This window comes from Symphodus melops (assembly GCF_947650265.1).
Source record: "Symphodus melops genome assembly, chromosome: 3".
Lineage (NCBI taxonomy): Eukaryota > Metazoa > Chordata > Actinopteri > Labriformes > Labridae > Symphodus > Symphodus melops.
The window spans coordinates 17,872,871-17,890,973 of NC_136693.1; the positions used below are offsets into that span (position 1 = coordinate 17,872,871).

Here is an 18,103-nt window from a genome sequence, read left to right on the forward strand (position 1 = left end):
GCTGAGCTGGCCCTGTAACTTCCTCCTGCTCCTCCTCAATATCAACATTGCTCTGAGTGCTATAAAAAAAAAAGCTTGTGATTAGTACTATGCCTGTCTGATAAAATATAATTAGAGGTGTTATACTAGAATGTTTATAGCCCACAACCTGAAGGATGTAGACTCATCTAAGAAAGACATACGTGTCCCTCAGATTTTACTATCAAACAATAAATCACACTGTTGTCAGTACAGTGCTGTATTTTGCTGTAACATAGATTATATTTAAACGACAAACATCTGTAAAAGAGAAATCTAGGAGGATCTTATACAGAGTAGGACTCTATTATCTCCCGATGGGGCAGTTTAGCCCAGACTCAGCATCTGTTGAGTCCTGTCCATTACAGTTCATCCATACACACACTGCATACAACTAATCGTCCTTTTGTGACAGCTGAAACACCCGACATAACTTTAAATAGTGACATAAGATCGTTTTGGAGTTAGCCGAGAAGGTTAGCTTTGTGTCGGCTATCGTTAAAACAAAGACAATTCACATCGGTGTGAGCTTGACTATACACACACTGTCATCACATTCAATCTCCGAAGCTATTTTCCTCCAATCATTATGTTTAAAATAGTTGTCTTTGTAGTGTTGATCTCTTTTGTCGAAAAGTACTGAGTGCTGTGAAACAAAAATGATTAAGCGATCCGCCATGTTGAATGTTTTTGTATGTGACGTGCCAACAACGAGCGTTTTCATTGGCCGGAGGCGAAATATTCGCGCGAAAAATACGCGTCTGCTGTGCAAAGGTGAGGTGACAAACAAACGAAGCTATGGAATGGAACTATGCAGGCTTGTTCATTTTTAAAAAAAACATTTAATAAATATTTTATATATTTTTTTGTTTCCAAATGCCAACAGGTTTTGAATACAATTTTTGATCGTATCTCCAAATACAGGTGTGCAATTTCCAAAATAATTCTTTGAATTTCACATGAAAATGTTGATTTATGTTCCCCCAAATTATCTTATGAATGCCTATCCATCATAAATCCCACACTTTTAAATCAACACTTCCAACGAAAATCTACAACTGATGAAGACTTCTAATAGAAATCTAATACAATGTGAAATTTTAATGAAAGTGAGAGAACAATTACGAAGAAAAACTTTCATGATCAAAAAGATCGATCAAAATACCCAAGAAAATTCTTGAAACTTCCTGAAACTTTTGTTTCAAGACAAACTTTCTTTCCAGAATTGTAGAAGTTTACAAAAAAAACTCAAAATTTCTGGCGAAAATTCTTGAATTTTGTTTCTTTCATGTTTTGACATATTTCTGGCAGGACATTTGGAACGTATAAGAAGATATTCGTCAAAAACCCCTTAAACTTGTGAATAAAAATTGCAGGAAAAAATCTTTTCTAACTCTAAAAAGTTACAAATTTTAACCAAAAATTCCTATAGGTCTCTATTTCAGACACATTTCTGTCTAAACTCATGAACATTTCTGAAAAGATAAGATGGATATTTTCATAGGAAATTCTGTTTTATTTTTTTACACAATAACCTTGAAAAAAAGAGATTTCCTATGAACACAATTTCTAACCAAAATTCAGGTTTTGGAACTGGATATTTGATACAAGCAAACGTTTATATGGAAACCTTTGAGTGACATGGCTGTTACTCAGGTACTGAGCTTTGGTACTGTAAATCTTTCAAAAGAATGATCAGAGTTTTGAATTGGAAGCATCATTTGTATATAACGTTAGATTAGTAGCTCTGTCGGTCTTCACATCAATTGGATTCTAAATAAATGTTATCTTCTGAAAATCACATCCAATTTGATAAATCCATAAAAAGATATCAACCGTTCACACGTATAATTTACAAGAAACACAAAGGAATCAAGAAGTCTCGTTATTTAAAAAAATTTATTTGTACGTACTTACATACTGGTGTCAAGAGTATGCGTCCCAAATTTCACATGGACTCACAAATACAAAGGAAAAAAAAAAAAATCATTTTTGTTCAAATTACAAGTATTGAAAAACTATTTACAGAAAAAGGGCATGGTGACGAAATAGTACAATGCAAACAAACTTACAGTCACACAATGTAGTTTAAATGAGGCTTCTGTAAATAAAGTAAAAGTAATCCTCTACAAAAGTTACACCGTCTTGGTGCTCTGATCTTTAGATTGTATTTCCACTCCAAAAAGAACATTGGCATCTCGTCCACACTCCAACATCAAGGTGTTATCAGTGTACTCTCAAAAAGGACTTCTATAAAAACTGCAAGAAAATTTACTCAGCCAACATGGAAAAATAAACTATTGAGTGGAAACAGTCATTACTTAAAACCCATGACCTAAAGGTTGTCCCATGTTAGTTATGCGTTTGTCCTTTTGTGAGAGAGGAGGCTTCAGTCAAGCTCTGAGCTTTGCGTCTCTTCCTGCACTCTCTTTGTTATTGGTGTTTGTTTTCTTAACTGTGCAAAAAAAAAAAAAAAAAAAAAAAGTGTTACAGACTTTTATCAAAAGTTTGGGTGACCAAAGAGATTGAAAAGTATCCTCACTTGTGAACGGGTGTCAATAGGGGAGAAATTGGAATCAAGAACTGGACAAGTAACCAGAATCCCTACGTTGTTCTTACAGTCTAACTGACGCAAAAACTGACCTTATAGAAACTCACGGTGGGATGTCTGAGAGAAACCTAACATTCAATTCTCCATGTTAAAATTTCGATTTGGGCTTCAAAGGACGCCAATATTGTCTAAATCCATCGTTTGTTTTGATCTGTACGCACTGTGCATTTACATGCAGACATTTTGGGTCTCCCCCTTGGTCAATTTTACTGGAGGATGTGACAAAGCCTTCAAGAGTAAGTCTTAACAGAACTCTGATGGGACACACACAAAAAAAAAACCTCTGTGATGACGGGTCTACACGAGACATAGGCTCGTCTCAGAATGGAACGTAACCCTTATGTAATTTAGCAATTCTGCCAAGGTCATGGAGGGCATCATTTAGCCTCAACAGTGGGGAAGAAACTAAAATGTCAAAAAATTTAATGTAAACAGGTTGCAGTGTACGTGTGACAAGGTGTAGGTGGGGTAAGTCTCTAAAATGTTTAGATATAATTGTTTGTCCAGCAACTTATTTAATACTCATCGAAAATACGATGCCATTCAAAATGTCAGTGAGTCTGCCTCTTCTGAATTTAAGAAGTACAAGCATGTCCAGTTTATTTCCAACAAGAACAAAATATAGCAACTACTGGGGAAGCTTGAAGTAAAAATCCATCATGGAGAAGAGGGCAAAAGGTACACTGATGGTCTTACTTCAGACTTAGAGCTATAACTCATAGCATTTGTCATTTCTGTTTTTTTTTTGTGGGGCCAGGGTTTAATTGAGAAGAATGTGTCTCTGGTGCATCATTGGTAGCCAGGAACCAGCTGAACTCTCACGGACAGTTTCTCTTTGCATTTAGTCACTTTTAGCCTTTTTGCTGTCATTTCCATTCTCCCCCAGCTCCTTCCCTTCTGCCTCCTCCGGTTGCTTCCTCTTCTTTTTGTCGTCGGACTGAGCGGGGTGTTGCCGCAGGGTGATGATGATACAGGTCATGTTGTCACATCCTGTCCCGTCTCCAGATGTGTCAGGAGCCAAACAGTGGTCCAGCAGCTGTCAGGGATTACATGGCATGACATGGGATTATGGATGTATTTAGGTATTTATTTAGTCTTCGAAACGCTAGACACATGATGACCTTAATAACTGATGGATACCTTTCATGAAAAAGTATTTTTCTTTTCAAAAGATATTCCAAGAACACTGACATTGGAAATCATGTTTAGTTGTGTTGGTCTGTGTCTCCATTGGTGGCGCTGAGACACACTGTGCCTCCAAATTTGAAACAGAAATCAAATAAAACAAACTAAGTTTTTATCTGAAGAAGTCTACCTAAGACCCATTTTAAGAGCGCATATATATAAACATTTGTATTTCAGGTAATATATTACTTTATGATCCCCAATGGGGAAATAAGGGCGTTGCAGCAGCAGCAATATAGAGATAAAAAAAAGAAGAAGCCAAAAACCGAATAAAATAGTAACATAAGTAAGTAATAGTAACTCTCTCTCTCCTTCACCTCTTCCACAATTGATGAGAGGGCTCGGACTTTGCCAGTTTGGTCTGGTTTGATCCTCTCGCTGATGAAGTCCACCACCTCCTGACTGCTCAACACATTCCTGCACACAACAGGCAGAGAAACAGGCTCCATCAACGTAGCAAAGAAACATCTGAAAGAACAAATTAAATGTCCATTCTTCCAAAACAAGATGTGATCTGTGGTCCATTAAGATCCCACTGAAGATGTAGTTCCTTAATGTGCATCCGTCATCCAGTGAGCTGAGGCAATCACACATCCCTTTCATGAACAGTGTGTGTGTGTGTGTGTGTGTGCGTCGTGTTCAACACCCTCAGAGCTCATACAAAAAACAGCTTTTAAAACAACACTTCTGTAGAAGACGTTAAAATTGCAATTAATGAAAATATTGCTTTTTAGTGTTTGTAAACGTTTTGTTTCTGATGGAGGGAAAGCCTTTCTAAGTAATAATTATCTAACCCTTTCTAATATGATGATTATTGGAAGTGCATCTATGTGTACAGCTTAAGGTAAAATATAGAGGATGTAAAAACATTGAGATTCATGGGAGAGCATTTCGATCTGCAGTGAGGGTAACATGCAGTTTCATTCGTCTAGCTGAGGAATGGGGAATTTCAATCCAATAAAACGATTTGACCCATGACAAAAATCTGTGATCTGATCCGGACCGAGGGATTTGTGATCTGTGACACGACTGAATCAAGTGCAATCACTAACAAAAAGAGGAACAGCTCAAACTTACCAGATGCCGTCGCAGGCGATGACCATGAAGTCGTGGTCCTCGTTAAGTGTTAAAACTTTGACATCGGGCATCGAAGAGATCATCTGCTCCTCTGGAGGTAGAACCTTGTTCCTCTTATAGAAGTGGTCACCTGTGAGTCAGAGTCGTAATGATAACTCGATCTGCTAACAGATCAGACAGGAAAAGTGTGCAGGTGTTTTTAGGACTGCTCACTGAGAGCTGCCTTTGAGTAGAACCATGATGCTGTAACTGCAAGAGACTCAGAAAAATCAAAGATACCGATAGCTCTGGAGAGATTCAGTCCCCCGTTGACCCGTCCGTCCATGGTTACCTTCCCGCCAGCATTTTTGATGCGAGCTAGTTCCACCTCATCCTCTGGTTTGTGGTCGTATGACATGTCCACAGCTTTACCTACACACACGCCAACGAGTGAAGTTTATTTAAAATATTTCTGTTTTAAGCGACAACCTGTTGATCCCTGCTCTTAATGGTTTGACATTTGATTGGTCTAATAGTTGCTTTCAGGTACAGGAGATGTGGCGTTCTCCCACAGAACATTTTAAGCACATAATCGTTTGTTCTCCTCCATTTTGATCCAAATTTAATTTGTGCATTTTCTGAACGTGGATTTGTCTTTTTAAAATTGTTTTTTTCTGTAATCTTCTCCCATCAATCAAAGATTCAATAACTGATATACATTGACAAACTTGTTGAGAGTTCTTGTCACTGCTCTGTTATAAGCGACAGAACCTCCAAAGCTGTGGCTGTGTACATGAGGTTACTGGGCTTACTTTAGTTGTGTTGGGTAATAATGACACTTTTCAATATTTAAAAATAACAGAGCATTTCATTCATTTCTATCACACAGTGAAGAATGATTTAATTGTTGTTTTCCTGAAGTCTTTTCGAAGACATAGTTGTTTCATAATACTGAGATTAATAATAGTCATTTATACCCTCAGCACTTTTAAAATCGGTGTTAAATGTAGTCGAGTGGTTTGAACCTACCTCGCTCAGACACCACACAGCGAGAGTCTCCAGCATTGGCAACAATCAGCTGTTTTCCTCGGATGAGAGCCACCACAGCTGTGGTGCCACTGTCTGAGCCGGGCTGCGAATGCACAAAAACAAAAGAGCTGACGCATGCATGCATTCAAAAGCCCGACATGAAAGACAAACAAACTCCAGGAGTGGAATAAACAGATGATTTAGAAACTTGAGAGAAAAAAATAAAAGGCGAGTCCTCTGGGAGGTCATTTCATAATTAAAAAAATGAAAATGGAAGATGAATGGTGTAAAAGTATCTTATAAAAAACATTTGCTTTTGACTTGACACCTAAAGATGTTGATTAAGTTGTGGATGTTTTCAGGGGCTTTATGTTGTATCATCTGCAGGAGTCAACTGCATTAGAACCGTTTCAATCACACACCTCCTCTTTGCCATCCATTCCAGGCAGACACATTTCCTCCTCCTCCTCCTCTTCATCTTCAGAGTCTTCCTCCCCCTCGTCTGTATCCTCCTCTTCCAGCTCACTGCTGTCCCCTTCTTCCTCTTCACTGCCGTCTTCGTCGTCACTGCCCTCCTCCTCTTCTCCCTCAGACTCCTCGCTGTCGTCGAAGAACCTGGACTTTGAGTCCCCTGCGGGCTTTGAGGACAAAGAGGAGCAAGATGGACCTGCATCGCCTTCAGCCTTGGCAGCTTTTTCTTCTCCGTTTGGGCTTCCCGACCCTCCACAGGCAGCTGCTGTGGAAGAGACAGGGTTAAAGTGTTGGTGTGGAAGGAATAAAGTGCAGAAAAAGGCAGATGTAAAGGAGAGATATTTTGGTCTGCCATATTATAATTTGTTTATCACTTAAATATTTAATTCAGCTCTCCAGTGAAAAGATACGCGTACTGTCATTTTATAGCAGCACAAAACTGTACTGAGCAGGTCAAGGCTCACCTGCTGCTCTCCGACAGGCTCTCAGCTTCGACCCGCATGCTGCTCCTTCGCCTTCCTTCCCCTTTCCATTGCTCTCCTCCTCGACCTCTCCATTTAGCCCCTCCTTCTTCTGAGCTTTCCCACCTTCATCTTTGTCTCCTGAGCTCTCTGCTGCCGAGGAGGCTTTCTTAGCAGCAGCACTAGGAACAAGTACATTAAAAAAGTTACCTTCTTTTTCTCAAAATGAAGCACTTATTGACACCTCACTAAATTTAAACAAACAGCATATTCACATGTCCACTGGGACATTATAGGTTCAAAGTGGCACATTTTATGTGGAGAATAATGGCCCATAAGAGACACGGCCAAAAAGTGAAGACTGTTGGAAACTTGAATAATGACAGTTTGGGATAACTAGCAGTGAGTCACCACAAGGATGCATCGTCTTTAATCAAGTCAACAAACACAGATGCATTTAAAATGTTACCAACTATTTAAGGCTCAACGTACCATCAAATTGCTCATTAGTCTCAGTCCTTGTGTGAAAAGACTAAAAGCTTTGTTAAACTACCTGATGGCAGCGGCGTGCTTGACAGCATGCAGGTTCTGTCCGTAGCGAACCAGCAGATCTTCTATGGTCATGGTGGCTTCCTCGTGGAGAAGAGCAGCCTCCTCCGTCTCCACTGAAAAGCAACAGGGCTTCATTTAGACGTTATCATTGTCTCATATCACAGGTTTCAGTCTACCAGTGAAGAACTTGTATTGACTTCACAGTACACAGTTTACATTTAATGTTTGACGCCCCTGTTCTATATGTCCAGTGTTAGTTATGGTCCTCTTTACCTTGAGCTGTTTAAATGTATGCTGCTGGACATTAATTCTCTGCTACCTTTCAGGATTAATGAGCTTTGTTAGATTCTCCTAACAATGCACAAGTACATACAACATAGCTATAGAAATAGTGTTGTGACGTTCGAGTCCTCACAATCATCCTCCTCTGCCACTTTTTTAACTGGTGGCTCTTCAATTGGCCGCCCAGCGATCTGGACCAGCTCCTTGATGATGTCCTCTTTGGTCATTCCGCTGTCGATGGCCAAGAAAGCATCCTCTAAGGCCTGGAAACAACAGACAAAAAAGGGTAAAAAAAAAAAAAAGTAGTTTGTTAACTAACTAAATCAATAAACAATCAGGAAACATCTGGATCATAAACATCTCTGCTCCAACAACGTGAAAACAAGTAATGTTATGGCTTCTGCAGCTGCTCACCTTTTGCAGTTTGCCATCTTTGTAGGTCTTCTGCTCCTTGATGATGTCGGGGAGGTACTTTGAACAGTACAGAGCCACCTCCTCGCCTAAACAGGGATCAGCAGGACATGGAAAATATCAGGTTAGGTGTTTTAAACAACATACGAGGGGTAACAAAAACCAAACGGTGCGACCCAAAAAAAGAGAATTGGCAATATATTTGGGAGATAAATAATAATACAACTCCACTGAGGTGGAGGTAAAAATTGCAAGAGGCATAATGTATTCTGTGAAACTACACACAGCGAGAACTGTACACTTAAAGTGTGTTACCTCCATGTCCATCATACACAGCAAACATGGCGGTCTCCTCATCAAAGTCTGGGATACAGTTGTGAGCGTCCTGTGAAACAATAAATACATATTGGTGCAAATCAAAGCAACCACTATATCTACACAAGTACAAAAAAAGAAACGATGTGTATGTTGTAACGATATGTCCACACATATCTTTTCATGGACTTACTGGCACGTAAGCCTTTTAGAGACAAATACTACTACTCTTCTGTTGGATGTTGGTTCCAGCTCAAACAGTACTGCAACGTTCACATTACCACAGACAGCAAACATTACATCTACATAGATAGATACTTTATTGATCCCGAGGGAAATTCAGGAATGTTCATTTAAGTTGTTGATGATTGGTAACTATGTTTAGCATACTGGGTGATGATGTGCCTCTGACTCTACTCCCTTCAGATAGCAGACTTAAAAAGTGTACATTAGAAATGCGACACACTGATCTGGAAAAACGCCAAACCCACAACATACAGACAAATATATTCAGAGAAAGGCCACGCATCGTTTCTCCCGCCAGCAGCATGTACATGTGTCCCTGATGTGTCCATGAAGCTGGATCATGATACCGTCATTCAGTTTCTGCCTCACCTCCATGGAGACGCGCCAGCCCTGCATGGCAGAGAAACCAAAGCTCATGCTGCTGTTGCCGCCATCGGAAGAGGTCTTGGTGATGTTAGGTTGCGACAGATAAGCCCCCATGGTTGTCGGTTTCTATGGCTGAACACCTGGAGAGAGGACGACACAAAAGAAAACGCTCAAATCAGATTTATTCAAAAAAGAAACACGTGTGATCAAGTGCACGTGCCATACTTAAAAACAGTATAGCAAGCTCGGCTTCTTACAGTTGCTAGCTAGCTAACGTTAGCATCACCACAACAAAAAAAGTAGACGCATCAGGAAGCTAACATCCCCATGATGCTAACACCCGGCTAAACTTCTAGCCTTAACCTCTGATCCTGGCGCGTGAGTGCGCAGTTAAAAGATCAAACACTCGCCGACTGTACTTTACCTTTTGTGACGGAGCAGGATGAGCTGAAACACGAGCCGAAGAGAGAGAGATTCACATAGGAGAGACTGCACGTGTGGAAGCAGGAGCCGCTAACAACACAGACAGACAAACAGACAGACCTGAAAAGCCCGGAGCTGGGGACAGGAAGTGAGCGCGCGCGCACGTCCCTTTCGTTCAGATAAGGGGGCGTGGTCGTAACGAACGTCACATATAAACTTTTTTTTTTTGTTTAATTTAAGTTAACGATCATAAATAATAATAATAATAAAACACTTAGAGGCAATATGCTAAACAAAAAAAACCAGAGCAATTAAATCGTACATCGTTTTTTTTAATAGTAGATAATCTAATGATAAGTAAGGTGTTATAGGCTACCTGCAATTTTCTTTTTAACTTCTAGACCATTTCCAGAGTCGTCAGGTCTCTTGCCTGCTCTTTTTTTAAAACTATCTACAGATAACATTTGTAATGAATTGGCGAAATAAAAATACAAAATTAATTAATTAATTTATTGATTGAACACTGAAAAATAACTAGGCTTTCTGCATGAACTAATTAATTACGATTAATTAAATTATGAAACGAATGCATTAGTTGACAAGTCAAAAGTACACCTTTAAAATCCTATGTGAAATTTAAAAAAAATTCAATTTTCTTTTTTTCACGTTTAGGGTTTGATCCAAAGTTCTTTTTTTTCAGATACGATTGAATAAGAAAGGAAAGTACTCAATAAAACAATAACATTGTTTGACAGCCGTCTAATAAAATTTAAAGGGACTTCTTGTAAAATTGAGCAGAGGGGGGGCTGGGGGTAGTGGAACATAGTGGTCCAGTGATATTCTTTATCTTTTGGATTTTTCACGTTGGTGCAAAAACAAAACCAGCAACACGCTGTTCCTTAAAAAGGACTGCCGTCTGCGTCTTTTACCGCCATTGCCATAGACATCCATAGTTTATATAAATGATTAAAGCGCACAAATAATTAAAGTTTGATAAGGCTTTTCTTTTTCTCTTCAAGAGAAATGTGTTGGTTTGAAGTGCCATGCTATATTAGGCAAATAATGTGATGAGGGACATTTTTACAGTCTATGTGAGGGACACACAACTTTGTTTTAAATTTGTTTATAACTACATATATGTACACTGTCAACTAACCTCAGCATTATTATCTCTACTTAACAGTGTAAAACTATCTCTGCAAATAGATTATAACTTTGGACTGCTTGAGCAGAAAAAGCTGTTATAACACCAGGCTGAACAGAGGTGCTTCTTTGTGTCACATTATTCTGTTTTGGGCCCTGAACATAATATCGGTCAGATCATTTCAATGACTTTAAGATATGTTTAGATATCCACATATATATATATATATATATATATATATATATATATATATATATATATATATATATATATATATATATATATATATATATATATATATATATATATAAATAAGAAAAATAAATGTTTTAAAAATATTTTTTTCCTCTTCTCCTGCAATTGCGCTGCTCCACCTTCCAGTCCGGTAGGTGGCGGTAATGCGCCCTCAAGCTGGATTCCAACCGCGATAAAAAAAAATAAATAAAAAAAAAACACTTAAAGAAGAAGAAGGACCTGACGTCACGATTTGACATGGCGCGGGAAAACCGTGAAGAAACTGACATGGATACCAACAAAGAAGTCGATGAAGATTCGGATAGTCTCTACTCATCCACTTTAAAACTGTATGAGACTCAGTTCTTCGGCTTCACCCCGCAAACCTGCATGCTGAGAGTCTACAGTGCCTTCCAGGACTGCCTGTACGACATTTTACCGGTGGTGGAAAAGGTGTGTGTGAGGCAGCTGAGCAGAGGAGAGTCGGACGGGTCAGAGGAAGTGCTCCGGTCCCGGGCCAGGGAGTGCAGCCGGAAACTGCAACAGTTTCTCGATGAACAATTCAAGCAACTTTCTAAGAGGATGGAGACACTGCTGCTGGAGCGATGCCTCTCTGTGCCACCAAATGTACTGCTGTCCGAGGACCAGGCCCACAAGAACCAGGCCCACAAGAACCAGGCCCACAAGGACTACCCCCAACACATACAGGTGTGTGCAGGTCTACAAAGATCTCCATACACTGCATCAATATGTCATGTTACTTGTTTACAAATGATGCGAGAGGAGGTGTTAGTACCCAGATTGTTGTTTCTTGAAACAATTTGTTTTTATGAAAAATTGTCAACACATTAATACTAAGCACCATTGTATTGATGTTTTGTTACATGCTGGCTGGAATTGGAAAATTTAAAAACTGCTTTCCTACAAAGTACTGATGAGCGACATGAAGAAAACCTGTTGCCCTACCAGGAGGTATGATGTTGGATCACTGGAGAGATGGACTCCATGTTGGAGCATGGGAGGGCTCTTAATTCATGCATCAGAGGCAGTTTCTGACACAGCTCTAAACAAAAGCACTGTCGACATTCCCTGAGCATGACCTATGTGTATAGAACTAAAGTCAAGAGACAGTTTTTCCTACACTTCTAATAACGTCAATGTATGTTTAACTTCCAACACAGTATCTGCGTGTTTTGTAACGAACAGGATGGGAACTATTTAATCTGTGATTTGACTTTGGTTGTTCTGCTTCCAGGAGGTGCTGAGGCTGGAGTCGAACCTTGCTGACCTCCAGAGTGCCTACGAAGCAGAGGTGTGTGCCAGACGGGCACTGCTGGCAGAGCTGGAGGAGCAGAAGGAGGTGCAGAAGCAGCTCGACGGGGTCTTGATGTGGGTCAGAGAGCTCCAGGCGACCTGGGTGAAGGAAGGTAACGGCAGCTTCCACGAGAGCTTCCAGATGGTGATGGAGTCCGTTAAAAGACTGCAGGAGGCCGTCAGGGAGGTCTGTCAAAAGGCACCTCATTGAATTGAGCTTAGTATGCAAAAAAATAAATATTTTGTATGTAATGTATGTAATAAATGCAGATGATGAATTTGTATTTGTTTGTCTACCTTCTTCCCTCAACTTCACAGCCTCAAAAAGGAAGCTAATGTCATGAAAACATCTCCTTATTACCTAGGCTCTTCAGTTTGAAGGGTGCACTGACTGCCAGCAGAGGGCGATCTCTGGCCCTCTTATCCCCCCATCGTCAACCACTGACACTTCACTGAGCTGAAACATGCCCTCAGTCTCTGGTTTAAAAGGTTGACCTTGCTCTAACTAATGCTGTTTTACATACAGTCCTGTGTTTCATTCTGCCATCATGTTTTTTATCTTCAGTTTCTGTTAAACCTGTTAAAGACAGATGTTGACGCAGTTGGTGATGATGCTGAACTCTTGTGTTATGCAGAGAAATTAGTGTATGGACATTATATTTGAGCTGAAAAACGTTTAAAAATATGGACAGTAGCTCTTTTAAATATGTGGTTTATTACTTATATGAACAATTATCTCAAACAAATATTTGAGCACTAGCACTAGTTTGTACTCAGTCAATGTGGGGTTTGTATGAATTTAGGAAGCTTATTAACTAAAATTGACAACACAAAACAGTCAATGCATTAGTTAATGACTAAAGGTCATGTTTAGAAAGACAGAAACGTTAAGAACAATCTCACAGGCAAAAATAAAAAAAACATTTGTAATCTTTTATTACCATAACTGATTTGGTGTCCGGCTCCTGGAAATTTGCTTGCATGCTTACAGTCATGATTTTCTAAAACAATGAGAGGACAAAAATATCTTTCATAACAATAACACATCAGTTGTGATGACACAAAATGCGGCTCTCAAGCCTTCTCATGTAATTTTGGATGTAAGATGAAGGATAGACAGTCTGTGCTTTATTCCAGTAGAAAGCAGTCTCTCCACATTGTCTTATCATGGTACAGAAAGTATTGCTGAGAAGTTCCTGTCCAGTATAACCTCTGTTACCTTTGTGTTTATCTCTTTAATTCAGCTTCTCTTGGGGCTTTTGTACAGATACAAACAAAAGACCATCAGGGGGCGCCAGTGTTAATAAAAAAAAAAAAAAAAAAAAAGGTATCCATTTGTGTTACGCTGAATGATAATTGAGCATGACTCTCATTGCCCTGTGATGATGGAAAAACCAGGTGGGTAAAATGATCCATGACTCAAAGCCTTAATTTATTTTTTATTTACCCTGCAAAAGCTGTGATTGCTTCTGTTGATGTTAGCAGGCCCAGATTTACATTCCTAACAATGACACCTACCAGCACAACTGAAAGTACATAAGAATTGGTCCAATGTAAACTGTAAACATTTATTTCAGCGTGTGTGTGTCTGTCTGTCCCACCTGCCTGTTGTGACTTGACAAAGTGTCGGTCCAGGTGCAGGGTGTGTGAGTACTACTTAATCGTCGCTGTTTGAATTTGCCAGCGTGAGCTAAGCTCCAATTGTGATCATCTTCCACACTCTAACTACGTAGAAATCCCTCTAATATACAGGCATCACTCAAAAAATATTGTGACCAGGTGAAAAACTTTCTGTGGTCATAAGTACCTTAGTTTGACATATCTATAAATGTCCATAAACTACTTTTGTCTCTAAGTCTAATTTTGTCATCTGTTTACTTTTGACGTTAATCGTTTGTGTATTGATCAAAAAGAAAATAAAAGAACAATATATGCCTAATTTTCAGTCCAAGCAGAGTGGAACATTCAGATGGCAGATTATAATTTGATGTCATGATAAAGTCACGATTTCCTCTGGATCATTTATTCCTTGGACTTGAAAACTTCATAACATCTTGCCATCAGCTCAGAGCCTCCTCAGTGTTGGTAACAAGGTGTGTGCATGTGAACACAGCTGTCTATAGTTTTACTATGTGTGTGAAGGAACAATAAATGTTAATGTTTGTCTGTGTGTGTCTACATGTACTTCTAAAGATTTTAAAAGTTGTTGTCCAACACTGAGGGCACAGCTGCATGTCCACTGCTCATGCAGACTTAGTGCATACTTGTTCCATCAGTCAGAGAAAAAAATAATCTGGAGAAAAAAAGCAAAAGGGAAGCCCAGACTTGTGTCCGTCAGTGTGTTTTAAGAGAGAAAGTGTTTGTATTTGTGGGGAAGGGAGACAAAAGAGAGACAGAAGGTTGAAGCGAGATGTCTTCATTTCACAGCAGGTCCTCACGTCCACACTGTTGTCCTAAACAGGCCTGTCAGAGTTGAAGCAATTGAAACATAAAAAAACATGCACGTGTTGTGTCATTATCACTCTGAAATGCATAGATTGACTAAAGAAAATTGTCAAATAATCAGATCTGCCCCATGGTATCACTTGTTTTCTTCATGAACTCACTTAATTAATTGTGTCTTTAGGGAGGGGAATACATTGACAAACAAGCAGGGATTCCTGATATACAATTGTTGTTTTACTAAGACGTCTTTACAAAAGACTATGACTGGTATAATACAGTCTGTGCCGTTTTATTGGCTACAATAGAAATATAATCAGGTTCAGATGGGACGCGATCCTAGCAGTTAGTTTGCAGGCCCCATGTGTTGTATATAACGTGCGTGGCTCGGGTTCAAGTCGTGGCTCATTTCACTCATATAATTCCTAACTCCCCAGTTTCTGCCACTCACTGTCCTATCTCAATTAAGACAAGAACATTTTTTATCCATGTTGAGGTTACAAGAGTTGCTAATATTTTGATTTAATATTAAAGGTCTTTGCACTTCATCTGGTGTTCTGTAATATGTTTTCCACAAAATAAACTTTCATTTAAACTTCATCTTATCAAAATAAAGTCTCATTAGTCAAAGTCAAGCTTCAAGGAATTCTTTTCCTCTGCAATATAAAGAGATATGAGGGCATCGTAACAAACCTACTTATAAACATGATGCACAGCACTCCTAGTGGTCAGATGCACCACAGGGCAGCTTTAAAGCTCAGTTTTGTAATGCAATATAGGCAGACTTAATGTGCACTGAAGGCCACATTTTTGTTGTGACCTGGCATCTGTGCATGTGTTGTTCACATTTAAAATGTATTGTTATCAGTGGGATTGCATGTGTGAGAATTAGTAGAATTGAATCTGTGTCAGACAGTATCAAACTGAAATTGTGCTTAGTTGAATTTAGTCGAAGTCAGACAAACACAACTAGACAATATTATTACTGCACAGCCACCTCATTTGGACCCACTCTGACCCAGGCGTTATGCACATACTCCGCCAGTTTCCACGCCGGGCTTTGACCCGGAAGTCAAAATGCATGTGCACAGATGTTGTGTTGTCATCTGCTTTCAGTCACACTTTTTATTTGTTCTAAAAGTAAAGAGTAAAGTGTACATGAAATATACAGAGCTGTAAAGTTGTCTATGTTTTTACAGTTCACCATACCACCAGTGTGTGTGTGTGTGTGTGTTTTGTGAGAGCTTGTAAAGTATTTCTAACTGCTGCACTCTGCAACTGTACCAGTGTGTATGACGTGTGAGCGTGTGAATCTGTACTTGTCTGTGAGTGAAGACAGCATATGGACAGTGCCCTCCCTTCCTGTAGGGAGAAGAACAGCATTGATCTCTGTGAACCACAGCTTGACCTCTGACCCCTCAGGATCACACACACAAACCTCAGATACCTTCACAGAGGCAGATATACATCCATGCTAAGCCGGCCAGCTGTCCTTTGTGACCGAACATCCCACACAGAGATGTAGAGGAGAGAGTGACGGTCAGGCAGACAGGATTGTTTTCTCAGGCTCTGTGAGCGAGTCTGGAAGTCACTCAAGACTTTTTTGAACCCACGTGTCACCCAGTAGGGAAACAATCACACAACAGAAGTAGCGGCTCTCTTTACATTTAAAGCATTTTTTTTTTCAACTGCAGATCAGTGAGATGTTGTGATGTAGGAGGAAAGAAAATCCCATTGCTTTAAACAACTGTAGGAAATCATGTGAATTGACTGGCAATAAACTGAAACAAAAAAGTATTCCTTTTCTGTCACTGAAATGTTTAAGTGATTTCTCTCACCAAAGTGTGTCCCCAAACCATTGTGGCACTTTTTCTGTCCAAGCGCATTAAGCACTTTTTAAACTCTGAGTTTAAAACATCTTGTACTTTTGCTATTTTCAGATGTTTGTTCTGATTTGTTCCTTTTTTTTTAAAATTTGATACAACCACTAAACACGTACACTCAAAATTAGTCTGCCTCTGGTACTGTTGGTTAAAAAAATCCACCAATGTTATTGTGCAGGAAGATTAATGACATGTAGTCAATAATTCAGATTGTTTTGTCAATTTAAATCCATTCATCCATCGATTGTCTATTATGCTTGTCTTTTAGGGGGGATCTTTTCTGAAATTGGGCCTTAGGTAAGCCACACACCTTTAATGAGATATTATTGATTTCTATGTGAGTATGTTGCAGATAGAGTATTATCTACACTATTAGCAATTATTAGTTACCTCCAATAGTGACTAGGGATGTAAGAATTCATTCAACTCACGATACGATTCACAATACGATTCTCTCACAATTTTCCATTAAATGCTGCATCATGTTGGTTGTGCTATTTGTGTAATTCCCTGTCTTCCTGCAATATATGCACACAGTTTTTGTCTTGTCTGTCATCTTCTCACCTCTTGCAAAAATGCTTCCACGGCCTGCGTATTACAACCAAACTCCTCTGCTCTGCAGCTGCTGACCCTCATGATATGCAATTCATTTTTCAGAGCATGGATTCGAACCTTGAGACATTTGAATCTATTTTTTCCTAATGATTCACCTTTATATCCCTAATAATTAACCTTTATAAAGTGAAGCCATGACTGCAACATAAACACTCATGTCTCTGCAAGCGTGAGTGAAGGACAGGCAGAAGCTTTAAGCATTGTCAGCCTGCTTGCCCTTTCACTGTTTTGGTGGCATTGTTGTTATTGACAGAGGAAATTTGAAAAAACAAACTGTCAGTGAGTCATGATGCCCAAAAATAGATCAAACCTCAGCATTTTTCAAAAACCCTTTTCCTCACCACAAAACGGCAACAGCCCAACATTTCAAAGTTGCTCCACTTTGAAGCAATAGAAACATCTATTTCCAGCTGACACAAACACCATCTTAATGAGGACATAAAAACAGTTTTTAACATTGAAGATTTAGCCACATTCGTTTGGAAATAGCTGTTCTGGGATTGGACACATTTTTCATATTTTGTCAGTCAAACAAATCATTTGTAAACTAGTACTTGTGAAAACAAATGTGTCTGGAACACCTAAATACAGCCAACCCCTTACTGAGCCCCAGATGTCCTATATACAGCACACCTCCCTTCTCCTGGTTCAACTCTTTGATCTTAAGTACTTCTTTTGGAGATAAAAGTTGGGGACAAAATGAAAAGAGAGGCAGCACCAACAGAGCAGAAACAAGGAAGAGAAGACGAGAAAAGAGATGGGGAGGTGAGGGCAGGAGGAGAAAGAGGTGAAGAGGAGCCGAGCAGCAGCTGGCAGGTGTCAGGAGTCACAAAAGACCATCTGTCCATCGAGTGCCATCTCAACACACACTCACACACGCTACATTAAACTTTCTTCCGCTTACCCAAATGACTCAGCATCTGTTTTATTCCTTAGTTTTCATCATCTTTTACAGTTTTGTTTCAGAGATTACAGTAAAACACAACATCACCATCCTGTCAGAGTCCAACTTTTCTTGTCCAAAGAGGCCGTGATGGTGACATAA

General features: G+C 39.4%; 2 protein-coding genes across 3 annotated transcripts; one reads left to right on the plus strand and one right to left on the minus strand.

Annotated features, from left to right (window-relative positions):
* Window positions 1-1,898: 1,898 nt before the first annotated feature.
* On the minus strand, window positions 1,899-9,591 carry ppm1g (protein phosphatase, Mg2+/Mn2+ dependent, 1G). 2 transcript variants are annotated; one of them, XM_079340421.1, is made up of 13 exons: window positions 9,428-9,591; window positions 9,007-9,143; window positions 8,392-8,461; window positions 8,080-8,165; window positions 7,799-7,928; window positions 7,385-7,496; window positions 6,835-7,013; window positions 6,322-6,632; window positions 5,900-6,002; window positions 5,171-5,302; window positions 4,892-5,021; window positions 4,132-4,231; window positions 1,899-3,665 (listed from the first exon to the last, which is right to left on the minus strand). In XM_079340421.1, exons 2-13 carry the CDS (start codon window positions 9,115-9,117, stop codon window positions 3,471-3,473), a joined length of 1,659 nt encoding a protein of 552 aa, XP_079196547.1. In that variant the 5' UTR covers window positions 9,118-9,143; window positions 9,428-9,591; the 3' UTR covers window positions 1,899-3,470. The 2 variants fall into 2 exon arrangements, with proteins under 2 accessions (XP_079196547.1, XP_079196546.1); XM_079340420.1 differs by having other exon boundaries at window positions 6,322-6,635; window positions 9,428-9,590.
* Window positions 9,592-10,982: 1,391 nt separating this feature from the next.
* Window positions 10,983-12,362, plus strand: mis12 (MIS12 kinetochore complex component). Its single transcript, XM_079340189.1, has 2 exons — window positions 10,983-11,512; window positions 12,060-12,362. Exons 1-2 carry the CDS (start codon window positions 11,063-11,065, stop codon window positions 12,327-12,329), a joined length of 720 nt encoding a protein of 239 aa, XP_079196315.1. The 5' UTR covers window positions 10,983-11,062; the 3' UTR covers window positions 12,330-12,362.
* The last annotated feature ends 5,741 nt before the right edge of the window (window positions 12,363-18,103 follow it).